The 13,643-nt window shown below is 45.2% G+C and overlaps 1 protein-coding gene across 2 annotated transcripts in view; it reads left to right on the top strand.

Annotated features, from left to right (window-relative positions):
- The window catches only part of IFNAR1 (interferon alpha and beta receptor subunit 1), a 28,955-nt gene extending 25,176 nt beyond the window's left edge, over positions 1-3,779 (top strand). The window contains exon 11 of one of the 2 annotated variants that reach the window (XM_068985885.1): positions 122-3,779. In XM_068985885.1, the coding sequence (XP_068841986.1) occupies positions 122-346 (225 nt within the window). In that variant the 3' untranslated portion in view covers positions 347-3,779. Of the gene's footprint in view, positions 1-106 lie in introns of both variants that reach the window. The other variant, XM_068985876.1, reaches the window with a different exon arrangement.
- The last annotated feature ends 9,864 nt before the right edge of the window (positions 3,780-13,643 follow it).

The following is a 13,643-nucleotide window of genomic DNA, read 5'->3' as shown; positions in this document are numbered from 1 at the left end:
CAGGATTTCTAGATAAAGGATTTAAGAAACTGAAGCTTATTGGAACTCGGAAACCACTTTTTGTTCTTTTAAATAATCTATTTCTGTTCTTTCCCTTTTGAATTAGTATTTCTCTGATCAGCCACTAAGGAATCTACTCCTTTCCACTTCTGAGGAACAAACGGAAAGATGTTTTATAATTGAAGATGCAAGCATTATTACTGAAATAGAAGAGACTAATGAAGTTGATGAAGTTCACGAAGAGTACAATTCCCAAGCTAGTCAAGATTCAGGAAACTATTCGAATGAAGATGAAAACAGTGGAAGCAAAATAAGTGAAGAGTTTCTGCAGCAGGACAGTGTGTGACCAGGAATGACCCCTGAAACATTAGGGAGTCTTACAAGAGTCAGAATGGGAGCCTGGGCTTTTTGTTCTTCTCAGTAACTCTCAAAAGAAGATTGCCCATGTCAGGGAAGAAAAAGCATCTTCAGATTGCAGGTCCTAAAAATACAGGCAAGCATTCACTATTTAAAATGAATTTCAGGAAGTTTTCTGCGTCCTTTGCTGTGTGTCAAGTCTTGAAAGGCCTGTCATTGGACCTGCCTCGGATGAGAGGCATTAAGTCCAGAAGATACCCTCTGACTCCCTCATGCTACCTAAGCACCCCTGTGCTGTCGTGTGGTTTGGGGGTGCTTGTGTTCCCGTCAGCTGGTGCTGTCGCTGTGTATCGTTTGTTCCGTCTCCCTTGCAGCATTACAGTTCACTATTTTTCAGGAGATATTTAGAACATTTGGTCTTGTTCAAAGAAGAACCTGAATACCACCATCAGTTGATTTTCTGAAAAAGTAGCTTACTCTGGAAAACAGCTACACATGCCAGAAATGTGATCCTTATAGATTTTCAGGGGGATTCTCTCTGTTTATACCAGTCACATTTATACCAGTTGCAAGAGATGTGGGTTCAGTCCTTGGGATGGGAAGATCCTCTAGAGGAGGGCATGGCAACCCACTCCAGTATTCATGCCTGGAAAATGCCATAGACGGAGGAGCCTGGAGGGCTACAGTCCATGAGGTTACAGAGTCGGACACTGAAGCGACTGAGCATGCACACACGCGTACCAATTACATTGGCCTCTACATGACAGTTACCCAGCCCTTCCACATTTTAGGATTAAAACCATGTCATCTTTTACTATATGTAAATTAAGCCTTCCTGTTTCAGAACATTAGGACAGTAGCTTCTGATTAGAAAGCATAATCCCGAAAATTACAGAGAAATGGGAAACAGTCTGAGTAGAGAAGTTACTGTTATCCCTTAAGATATGGGAGCTTTTCACGTTAGTGACAGTGTATGTAAAGTCTTGGGATCAGAAAATGCTACTGAGAAACAGTAAGTAGAGTGAGTCAGTGGGAAAGAAGCAGGTGGCTTTAGTGAAAAATAAGAAGAATGTGTGTCGTCAACTTCTGATAACTAACATCCTGAGGGGTGGCATTTGTTTCCATGGCTCATCTGTGTCACTTCGTAACAGCAGGCTGGCTTCTGTCCACTGTGGGGCAACACTCAGCTGTCGCTTCCGCTCAGCCTGCATGCACTCAAGGACATGCAAGTTATTTATCATCAGGGTGTGGAGGAAATGAACTAGGAAGGAAACCCAAGTTTTTAAAAATTATGCAATACCTCTCAAAGGCATCTGTAGCTTATGTTTAAATGACTTTGCTGTTTTGGCTTATTCATGGAGCTCCTGCAGAGAAAGGAAGTGTAGGAATTCTGGCTACCTCTGAGGCCAAGTTCTCAGCTTCAGTCGTTGCAGCGGGACTGAGAGGGAAGAGAGATGGCACCACCCAGCTCATCAAGTCCGGCCGGGCTCGTTTAGAGTGGTCCGCGGGGTCTTCTGAGTGGAAGAAGAGGTTGAAAGCAGCCGCACTGGGAAGGGCCGTGGTGCCCCGCCTGTCCTCTCCAGAGCACCTCGTGCTCCTCTGGGCCACCATCCAGCCCCTCGGAGAGCACAGGGTCAGGGGCGCCCCACCAGGGTAGTTCTCTGCTGCAGAATCCTTCCAGGGACCCCAACACCTCTGATCCCCTGACCAGAGGCATTTGGTTTAAAGCAGATCAGGACTGGCCCTTCGCTGGGAAAGGCCCCATCCGTCCGTGGGAACCTGTCACTATCAAGAGGACCCTGCCCTCGCCGGCTTCCGCGCTGGGTCAGGGCCCCCGGCCTGCCCTGCACTCGGGCCTGGGATTTTCCACAGGAAAAAATGTGCTTCAGACTGGGAACAGTGCCTTTGTGGGACGTGGCAGAGGGAAAACTAGGGCATTATAAGGCAGAGACGCGGCTGAAGTCACTAGGTCCCTGGGTGTGGGAGTATGTGTGTCGGGTTTAAGATCCCCTGTGGTTTTCAATGAACAAGCATCTGAGCGGCCTCAAACAAAAACCCCTCTGTTTTGCTGCATCTTGTAGACCTGAAAATGCAGTTCCATCCCATTCTTCCTTGTGGTCCATATGTAGCTTAATCAAGATGTGCTTGCTTGTAAGATGGTAAGTATTTTTTTCCAAAAAAATAGTTTGCTTGCAAATACTATATACTTGAGAGCAGCAATAAACTCCCTCAGATCTGTGATACTGATAGCTCTTGGAGGGGGTGGATATAATCTAAGCATTTATGTAGAAGATTTGTGTCATTACAGCTGGAAATCATGTATTCATATGTAATATAGATTAATATATACGTAGTGACATGGGTCTGTAAACACACATGTACACACATGATGCTGGCTACTGTGCTGCTGCTGCTGCTAAGGCACTGAAGTCGTGTCCGACTCTGTGCGACCCCACAGACGGCAGCCCACCAGGCTCCCCCATCCCTGGGATTCTCCAGGCAGGAACACTGGAGTGGGCTGCCATTTCCTTCTCCAATGCGTGAAAGTGAAGTGTCTCAGTCGTGTCCGACCCTCAGCAACCCCATGGACTGCAGCCCACCAGGCTCCTCCGTCCATGGGATTTTCCAGGCAAGAGTACTGGAGTGGGGTGCCATCGCCTTCTCCGACTGCCACTAGTACATCCATAAACACTTAGCATAGGTTCTAATTAGAAAAGGGTAAATGCTGCTCTAGAACTACAAGCTTCAAAATCTTGACCAGAAATTTGCAACATATAAAGTTATTTCAAAAATATATGTTTAGGGACTTCCTTGGTGGTCCAGTGGCTAAGACTGAGCTCCCAATGCAGGGGCCCCGGGTTTGATACCTGGTCAGGGAAACTAGATTGTACATGCCACAACTAAGACTCGGCATTGTCAAATAAATTTTTAAGTGTATATATACATATATATAGTTTGTGTAACATCTTTTCCCCAAACCTACCTTCAAAGCAGCCTCAGATTGCTCCTAAGAATTTGGAAGTGTTCAGAAGCTTTTCCTACCTCCTCCCCATCCCTGTAACCCTTGTATTACCTGACATGTTTGTGTTCGTTTCAGCTGGTGTCTGTCTGCCCCTCCCAGGGGACCAGAAGCTCTGTGAGCTCAGGAATATACACTTAGCACTGTATCCCCAGTACCTACCAGAGTGCGGTGCCTTGCGCGGAAAAAGTGCGTAGGAAATAATTGTCAAGTGAGGGAAACCTAGAATTTGAACCAAGTGGGTGTTTCTGTTTGTATGTCTTATTGAGGTATAGAAGGACACGGCCATATTTCCAGTGTTTCTATGAAAACAGCCAGTGTTGCCAGTGTTTGTATCTTACTTCGTGTGTACTTTGTCTTAATGCCCACTCCCATTCATTTTTAAACAGTTTTAACTGTTTCTGTAATAAACACTGAGTCTTGGATTCCATGGTGGTTTTGCTTGAACTGATTGAACGTAAGCATCACAGGTGCTGTGGCTGCTGCCTTCGTGAGGTATTCACAACAGAGCGGGCTGGTCCCGTGCCGGGTGGGCCGCGCTCGGCGTTGGTGTCCCGAAGGGTCCACCCCGGGCTGGGAGCTCTCACACAGTCCTTGCTTTTTTTTCACAACCTTGTGTTTAGACTTGGCCGGACACAGCTTTGAGCCAGTGAGTCTGCAGCCGTAATGCAGACCCTGCCCCCTCAAAGCATGCTGTTCCCTTTGGCCGACGTTTCTTCTCTGGATATGCTCTTGAAGGAGACTCCCCAGTCCCACGCGTAAATTGATCTGAAGTTAAACACCATTAACATTCAGAGTGAGAATCCTCACCATGTGTTTTTAGTAACTGTCCTCAAATGTTTTCCCAAAATGTACAGGGAAGTGAATGTTAATAATTTCATCTCTGATGCACAAGAGACGCCCCTGTTACTTAACACTAGTGACAAATACCGGTAACATCCAGTTTTTTTTCTTCTGCGTGGTAGCTCATGTCAGCAGCTCATGGTAGTTGACCAACCGTGAAAAAGCGGGCAGAGTCGATATTCTGGGAAGAGGGAAAAAATGGAAAAATTACGTCTCTCAGTAGCACTTTTAAATTAGACGTCTAATTTCTCTCTTCCCTGGTGGTCCAGTGGGTAGACTCCAAGCTCCCAGTGCAGGGGGCAGGGGTTCAGTCCCTGGTTGGGAAAGATCCTGTGTGGCATAGCCAGAAAAAAGTTACTCAAGAAACATTTCTCCTCACAGTGACTTGCCAATCCTTCCACGGTCCTACTTCCCCAGATTTCCTGGATCCATCAGAAGGAGCAGAGGGGAAAGTGAATGACTGAATAAGAAGAAAACATTTTCCTATCTCTCCATTAGAAAGATGGACCGTTTTTCCAAAAGACTGGATTTAGGCCTTAAATGTATCATAAAATAGCAACGTGCCTTTTTGTGTACCACTGTCTGATCCAGATTTTATCATGCTTTAATCCTCTGGAATTTAACTTTTAAAAAGACATGGAGAATTTCCTGGTGGTCCAGTGGTTAGGACTCTGAACTTTTCACAGCTGTGGGCCCAGGTTCAATCCCTGGTCAGGGAACTAAGATCCCTCATGCTGTGTGAAGCAGCAAAAAAAAAAAAAAAGGTGATTCTGAGTGTTTCAGAATAAAGGGGCACCATCCAGTCTGAAATCTTCCTGGAAGACCTCCACCATGTGCATACATGGAAGTCACCTTTGTGCCCACCTGTCCCTTCATGCCTGTCAGAGACACTGCCTTAGGAGAGATTTTATAGCATCCCCCAAAATACATCCGCTTCTCTAGGTGGCAAGCTCCATAAACACAAGGACCTTTTTTTTTTTTTTTTTTTACACTTTGCAGCTGACAGTAAGTGTTCAGTTCAAGTGATTAAGTGCGACCTTGAATTACCACTTGACTGGATTCGCCACTAGGGGAAGACAAGTCACCCTCTTTAGGTTCACAACTAGCTGGTATTTTCAAAACAGGTTCCTAGATGGTTGTATCATGAGGAAACATGAAGAAAGTGGTATGTATCTGAAGACTGTATACCGTTTAGGGTTGCTACATTTAACAAAAACATAGGACACCCAGTGAAACTGAGTTTTCATTTCAGTGAGTAATGAATAATTCATAAACAGTGAATAATTGTTTAGTGTAAGTGTGTTTCAAATAGTGCGTGGGACATTACTAAAACTTTTGTTGCTATACAATGCTTTGAATACTCTGGCATTTTACTTATGGAAAGAGATGATTATGAGTTTTTATAAAAAAGACTTGAGGGACTTCCCTGGCAGTCCAGCAGTTAAGACCGCTTCCAGTGCCAGGGGTATGCATTTGATCCGTGGTTGGGGAACTACAGTCCCAAATGCCACATAACATGGCGAAAAAAGAAAAAAGAATACCTAGGTCACTATGTCACTCACAATGGCTCTGCTTCTCTGATTGAATCCTGATACATGCCGCAAAACCAAGGGCTCCATCTTATGTCAAAATGGGCACAACAGTGGGCGCGTGATCATGGGATCCGGTGGCCCTGCTGTATAGAACGTCACCTAGAAGTTACCATTTGAGTAAACATTGAGATGGCCTGAAATAGCACAACGAAGGCGCCAGTTGGCAGGTGAATACTGAGGGATGGGGGTGCTGGATTCCAATTGGTAGAACCCCCAAAGTTCTGGGAACCAAGGGATGGCTGTCTAGTGGCATCTCTCATCACCACTCCTAGGGTCCCCCTGAGGAATCTGCACTTCAGGTTTGGCTGGACTAGAAGTCTCAGTCTCCTGATGGGGGATGAGGTGTTTTGCAAAAGGATATAGGACTCCACTGTGTAGCTAAAACCTGGTTATTCTGAGCTCCTCATGCCAATAGGGGCTTCCCTGGTGGCTCAGCAATAAAGAATCCAGCTGTGATGCAGGAGACGGGGGTTCAGTCCCTGAGTTGGGAAGATCCCCTGGAGAAGGAAATGGCAACACACTCCAGTATTCTTGTCTGGGGAATCCCATGGACAGAGGAGCCTAGCGGACTACAGTCCGTGGGGTCTCAAAAGAGTCAGACACAACTTGGCAACTAAGCAACGTGCCAATAAGCCAGAAGACAGAAAAGGGAAGTGCTGTAGGCCAGAGTAATTCATCTCCAATTATTATGAGGAGATACAGTTACGTCTACATAATGAGGTAAGGAGTGTTTGCAAAACACAGGGAATTCCCTGGGGCATGTCTTCATGCTTCCATGTCAAGTCATGACTGGGAGTGGATAATTCCCATGACAGCCTGGTAAGGCCCCAGTTATGGGGGCACAGTCTGGGTCACCCCCGCCCCTGCTGAGCAGCCCAGACCAGAAGTGCTAGATGAAGGCTTCCCTGGTAGTCCAGTCAAAATAACTCTGGAGGCTACAATTCCTGCCCTTCCCATTGCAGGCGGAACAGATTCCATCCCCAGTCATGGAAGTTCTGCAAGTGGCATGGTGTGGCCAAAAAAAGAGGAAAAAAATTGCTCACCAAGAGTGAAGTGAAGTGAAGTCGCTCAGTCGTGTCCGACTCTTTGCGACCCCATGGACACCAGGCTCCTCCTCCGCCCATGGGATTTTCCAGGCAAGAGTAATGGAGTGGGTTGCCATTTCCTTCTCCAGGGAATCTTCCCAACCCAGGGATCAAACCCAGGTCTCCTGCATTGTAGACAGACGCTTTACTGTCTGAGCCACCAGGGAAGAGTGAGGAGAATCTCAAATGGGTGGAAGAGGAGGGAGAATATGAGTGTCTAATATGGCCTTAAGACCATCTTAAGAAATAGGAAATATAGCCGTCCCCCTAATCTCTCTATCATGATGATTTTTTAAATTCTTTTTCAATCGTGACCAGCCATCACCTGGAAGAACCAGTACCGCATGAAGTGAGTTAATGTAGGACAAAAATGGTTCTGAGTGCTATGTGTGTGCTCAGTCATGTCTGACTCTTCGCAACCCATGGACTACCCTGCCAGGCTCCTCTGTCCATGGAGTTTTTCAGGCAAAAATACTGGAGTGGGTTGCCATTTCCTTCTCCAGGGGACCTTCCCAGTCCAGGGATCGAACCCTTGTTTTCCGTGTCTCCTGCCCTGCCAAGCAGATCCTTTCACCGCTGGTGCTACCTGGGAAGCCCACCCAAGTGCTGCAGGGGTTAACTGTAGCAGATGCTGCTGGTGCCTCCCCACACCCCCTTGGCCTATAATGCTTCCAGGCCTGAGGGAGATTCAAATCTCTAGTTTCCAAAGCCCATTTTACCCAAGAGTTGATGAGAATTGGCATCAAGCAATTGCTGTTCAGTCGCTTAGTCATGCCTGATGCTCTGCGACCCCATGGACTGCAGCACACCAGGCCTCCCTGTCCATCACTACTTCCCTGAGCCTACTCAAACTCATGCCCACTGAGCTGGTGATGCCATCCAACCATCTCATCCTCTGTCACCCCTCTTCTCCTGCCTTCAATCGTTCCCAACATCAGGGTCTTTTCCAATAAGTCTGCTCTTTGCATCAGGTGGCCAAAGGATCAGAGCTTCAGCTTCCGCTTCAGTCCTTCCAATGAGTCTTCAGGGTTGACTTCCTTTAGGGTGGACTGGTTTGATCTCCTAGCGGTCCGACGGACTCTCAAGAGTAAGGTCAAAGGACTCTCAAGGTAGAGCCTAGAGATGCTGCTAAATATCCTACAAAGCACAGGACATCAAAGAATAAATTTTAGGATCAGCGTTTCAATTTCTACAAAAGAACCAGCTAGATTTGACAGAAACTGAACTGAATCTCTAGACCAAGTGAGGGGAATAGTGCCATATTGGCAGTATTAAGTCTTCCAATCCATGAATATGGGTAGCTTTCTGTTTATTTCATTTTCTTTCAATTTCTTTCCATCTCTTTTAGTTTTCAGTGTGATAGGCTTGTACTTCTTTGGTTACATTTATTCCTAATTGTTTTATTCTTTTTGATGCTTTGAAGTAAATGGAATTATTTTCTTAATTTAAATATTAAATTACTCATTGCTAGTATACAGAAACAAAATTAGTTTTATATTTATCTTGTATCCTCTGTGTGTGTGTGTGCGTGCTCAGTCACTCAGTCACGTCTGACTCTGCGACCCCACGGCCGCTCCTCTGTCCATGAAGTTTTCCAAGGAAGAATATTGGAAAGGCTTGCCATTTCCTACTCTAGGGGATCTTCCCGACCCAGGGATCTAATCCATGTCTCTTGCTTCTGCTGCACTGGCAAGCGAATTCTTTACCACTGCGTGACCTGGGAATCCCCTGTATCCTGCAGTATCACTGAATTTGTTTATTATCTCATACAGGTGTTTTGTTTTCATGGTGAATACCTTAGAAGGAATCTAGATACAAGATTATGTCATCTGTAAATAGATACAGTTTTACTTCTTCCTTTCTAATCCAGATGCCTCTTTTTGTCCTTGCCTAATTGCCTCAACTAGAACCTCTAATACAATGTTGAATAGAAACGAGAGTGTGCTGTTCGTGAGCTTGGTGAGAAAGCTTTCAGGTTTTCACCATTAACTAAGATGTCAGCTGGGGCATGGGCTGTAGATGTCCTTTATTAGATTGAGGAAGTGAAGTGAAGTCGCTCAGTCGTGTCCGACTCTTTGCAACCCCGTGGACTGTAGCTCTCCAGGCTCCTCCGTCCATGGGATTTTCCAGGCAAGAATACTGGAGTGGGTTGCCGTTTCCTTCTCCAGGGGATCTTCCCGACCCACAGATCGAACCCAGGTCTCCCGCATTGCAGGCAGACGCCTTAACCTCTGAGCCACCAGGGAAGCCCCAGCATTAGATTGAGGAAGTTCCCTTCTATTCCTCGTTTCTTTTCTGTTTTTATCATGAGCAAGTGTTAGACTTTTGTCACAGGCTTATTCTGTGTCTAATGAGATCATTTCTCCCCCTGTACTATTAAGATGGCACATCACATTGGTTGGTTTTGTATGTTAAACCAACCTGCAGTTCTGGAGTAACTCTCACTTGATCATGGTGTATAATCCTTTCCACATATTGCTGAGTTCAGTTGCTAGTATTCCGTGCAGGATTTTTGCATTTATACTCGTAAAGGATACTGATGTGTAGCTTTCTTCTGATGCCATTGTCCGGTTTTGTATCAGGTTTTGGTCTCATGGAATGAGCTAGGAAAGGTTTCCCTCTCTTCTATTTTTTGGAAGAGCTTATGAAGAATTATGTCAATTTTTTTTTAATGTTTTGTAAAATTCAGCAGTGAATCCACGTTGATTTGAGCTTTTCTTTGTGGGAAGCTGGATGATAATGGGATTCTTCGGCATCTCCCAAAATTGACAATTTTGAAATTATAACATTCCTTAAATATGTGTGAATTTAAAACCAAATGCAGGGCCTTCCCTGGCAGGTCCAGTGGTTAAGACTCTGCACTTCCCCTGCAAGGGGTACTGGTTGGGGAACTAAGATCCTCGTGCTGTGCAGTCAAAAAGTAAAAAAATTAATGGATAAAATAAAAGATAAATAAAACCAAATATAATCTTCAATTTGTAGCTCTCATACAACCACAAAACCAAATCAAATTTAAAAATGACTTCTAATCAAAACTACAGAGGGCTTCCCAGGTGGCACAGTGGTAAAGAATCCGCCAGCTAATGTAGGAGACAAAAGAGATGTAGGTTTGATCCCTGGGTTGTCAAGATCCTCTGGAGGAGGAAATAGTAACCCACTCCTGTATTCTTGCCTGAAAAATCACATGGACAGGAGCCTGGAGGGCTACAGTCCATGGCGTCACACAGAGTCAGACACGACTGAAGCAACTTAGCGCAGGCGCAATCAAAGCTACAAGATGGTAATATTGAAGCAAAATCATTAATTCAATATTTAGAATAATGTTACTTGGATGAAATTAAATTGCCACTGACAGAATGAATCTGGTCAGAATGAAGGTTCTTCTGAGTTCAGCATGGTTTGTCTCCCCTGTATTGTTAGTTGTAACTAACCAATTTAGCCCTTACTTTTTTATGATCAAACTGTGATGACTCTCTGCTTATGCAATACATGGTTAATACAATTTGACTACATTTGGCTGGGGATTCCCTGGTAGCTCAGCTGGTAAAGAGTCCACCTGCAATGCAGGAGACCTGGATTCAATCCCTGGGTTGGGAAGATCCCCTGGAGAAGGGAAAGGCTCCCCACTCCAGTATTCTGGCCTGGAGAACTCCATGGACTGTATAGATCAGGAGGTCTCAAAGAGACACGGACACGACTGAGAGACTCTCATTTTCACATTTGGCTGGAATAGAATATATTACGTCTGTCTCTCTTTAGATCCCATTATCTGGAAATTATCAGAATAGTGCTGGTATATCTAATGGACTGTAGCCTGCCAGGTTTCTCCACCCATAGAATTCTCTAGGTAGGGATACTGGAGTGGGTAGCCAGTCCCATCTCTAGGGGATTGTACCAGACCGGGGTGGAGCCCTGGTCTCCTGCATTGCAGGCAGATTCTTTACCATCTGAGCCACCAGGGAAGCCCAGTACATCTTAAGGAGACCCTAAACACAAACACATCCTGATGTTCATTCTGATGATGTCAGAATATGCTTGTATTCGTTTTTTAAAGATTACCACCAAAGTGCAAACAAATTCTTAAATTTCTGGAAGAGAGTTAGTATATCCTACTTGCAATCTGGTCCCATCACTTCATGGGAAATAGATGGGAAAACAGTGGAAACAGTGTCAGACTTTATTTTGGGGGGCTCCAAAATCACTGCAGATGGTGACTGCAGCCATGAAATTAAAAGATGCTTACTCCTTGGAAGAAAAGTTATGACCAACCTAGATAGCATATTCAAAAGCAGAGACATCACTTTGCCAACAAAGGTCCACCTAGTCAAGGCTATGGTTTTTCCAGTGGTCATGTGTGGATGTGAGAGTTGGATTGTGAAGAAAGCTGAGCGCTGAAGAATTGATGCTTTTGAACTGTGATGTTGGAGAAGACTCTTAAGAGTCCCTTGGACTGCAAGGAGATCCAACCAGTCCATTCTGAAGGAGATCAGCCCTGGGATTTCTTTGGAAGGAATGATGCTAAAGCTGAAACTCCAGTACTTTGGCCACCTGATTTGAAGAGTTGACTCATTGGAAAAGACTCTGATACTGGGAGGGATTGGGGGCAGGAGAAGGGGACAACAGAGGATGAGATGGCTGGATGGCATCACTGACTCGATGGACGTGAGTCTGAGTGAACTCCGGGAGTTGGTGATGGACAGGGAGGCCTGGCGTGCTGCGATTCATGGGGTCGCAAAGAGTTGGACACGACTGAGTGACTGAACTGAACTAAACCTGCAATCTGAAAAACACTGGCTTAAAACTTTTCTTAAATGATATGCCTCAATCCTTTCTAGCCCTTAGAGGTAGCTCAGTGGTAAAGAATCTGCCTGCTAACGCAGGAGACTCAGGTTTGAACCCTGGGTCAGGAAGATCCCTGCAGAAAGAAATGCAATCCACTCCAATATTCTTGCCTGGGAAATCCCATGGACAGAGGAAACTGGTGGGCTAGAGTCCATGAAGTCACAAAGAGTGGGACATGACTTAGCGACTGAACATGCACAATCCTTTCCAAAGGGCTCCATGGGAATCCTTAGGTGTTGTTACCCTCAGAGGACAGTCAGTCAAAGTGTGGTTACGCAGGGAGCTTCTTGAAGTTCTTCTATTTGTAAATATCTCCTCTTAAACAACGAGAGAAGGAAAGGAAAAGTGAGAATCTTATGTTGGTCACCGTGACCTGACCCAGAAATGGTTTGCTTTTTGGTTCTGCTAAACAAAATAAAGCAATTGAGTAGAGATCCATAGCCACCACCTCCTCTACTACAACCACCTTTGTCTTTTAATAACTAGGACTTTGCAGCAAATGAATCATTGAGAAGGAAGCCCCACATCTGTAGAAATACCCTTGGGGAGGATGGGAAGAAGTAGACCCTGCTTCAGAGCTGAGTCGGACTTGAAAGGAGACGCCTTGGCCCCTCCTGCACCCCTTCTGGCTGAGTTGCCTCTGACTCATCTCTTTCACCTTTTGAACAAGCTACTGAGGATGGAGTGGTACAGAACCGTCAGAGCTGTTACCCAAGACAGATAACCAACACTGTAGCTTCTCCTGCCCTATCCCCCTCAGAGAGAGGCCAGACCACAGCAGTACCAGTTTCAGTTTGAGCATAGAGTACAACGTGCGGACAGAGTCTGGTATCACTCCTTCCTTCTTTGTCAACTGAACTCACTAAAAATTTTGATGGTACATATCCTCCAATACTTTGGCCACCTGATTCAAAGAACCAACTCATTGGAAAAGACCCTGATGCTGGGAAAGATTGAAGGCAGGAGGAGAAGGGGACAACAGAGGATGAAGTGGTTGAATGGCCTAAGCAACTCAGTGGACATGAGTTTGGGTAAACTCCAGGAGTTGGTGATGGACAGGGAGGCCTGGTATGCTGCAATCCATGGGGCTGCAAACAGTCAGACATAACTGAGTAACTGAACTGAACTAAACTGGTCCTCCAACAAACTTTGAGAAGGGTACCAAGACCACACAATGGGGAAAGGACAGCCTTTTGAAAGGACAGCCTTGGGAAAACTTTATATCCACAAGCCAAAAAATGAAGTTGGACACTTACCTTATACCATCTACTAACTCAAAATGTATTAAAGGCCTAAGGGTAAGACCTAACTGTAAAACTCCAAGAAGAAAACATAAGAGAAGAGCTTTATGACACTGAATTTGTCAGTGTTATTTTTTGGATATGACACCAAAAGCACAAGCAACCAAAAGAAAAATAGACAGCACAGGTGACATGAAACTCAAAAATGGCTGCATATCAAAGGAGAAAATCAATGGAGTGGCAGGCAACCCATGAAAAGAAAATATCTGCAAATCACATATCTGTTAAGGAGTGAGTGTCCAGAACATGTAAGGAACTCCTACAACTCCACAACAGCAACAAAATATTTAGAAAGGGACAAAGGATGAGATACTTCTCAAACAAAGATATACGAGTGACCATAGGACACGAGAGATGCACAGTGTCACCAGCCCTCAGGGAAATGCCAGTCAAACCACAGCGTGATGTCACCGCACAGCCACGAGGACGACCATCATCAAAACAAAACAGAGAAACATTGGTGAGAACGTGGAGAGACTGGAACTCTGCACACTGGTTTTGGGAATGTGAATGGTGCAGTTGCTATGGAAATCAAACAGATGTTCCTCAAAAAATTAAAACTAGAACTACCATACGATCCAATAATCCCACTTCTGTGTATATA

The sequence above is a fragment of the Capricornis sumatraensis genome, chromosome 1 (genome assembly GCF_032405125.1).
Source record: "Capricornis sumatraensis isolate serow.1 chromosome 1, serow.2, whole genome shotgun sequence".
Classification (NCBI taxonomy): Eukaryota; Metazoa; Chordata; class Mammalia; order Artiodactyla; family Bovidae; genus Capricornis; species Capricornis sumatraensis.
The sequence above is the reverse complement of the archived record's forward strand: the minus strand, read 5'-3'. Positions and strand labels throughout refer to the sequence as shown.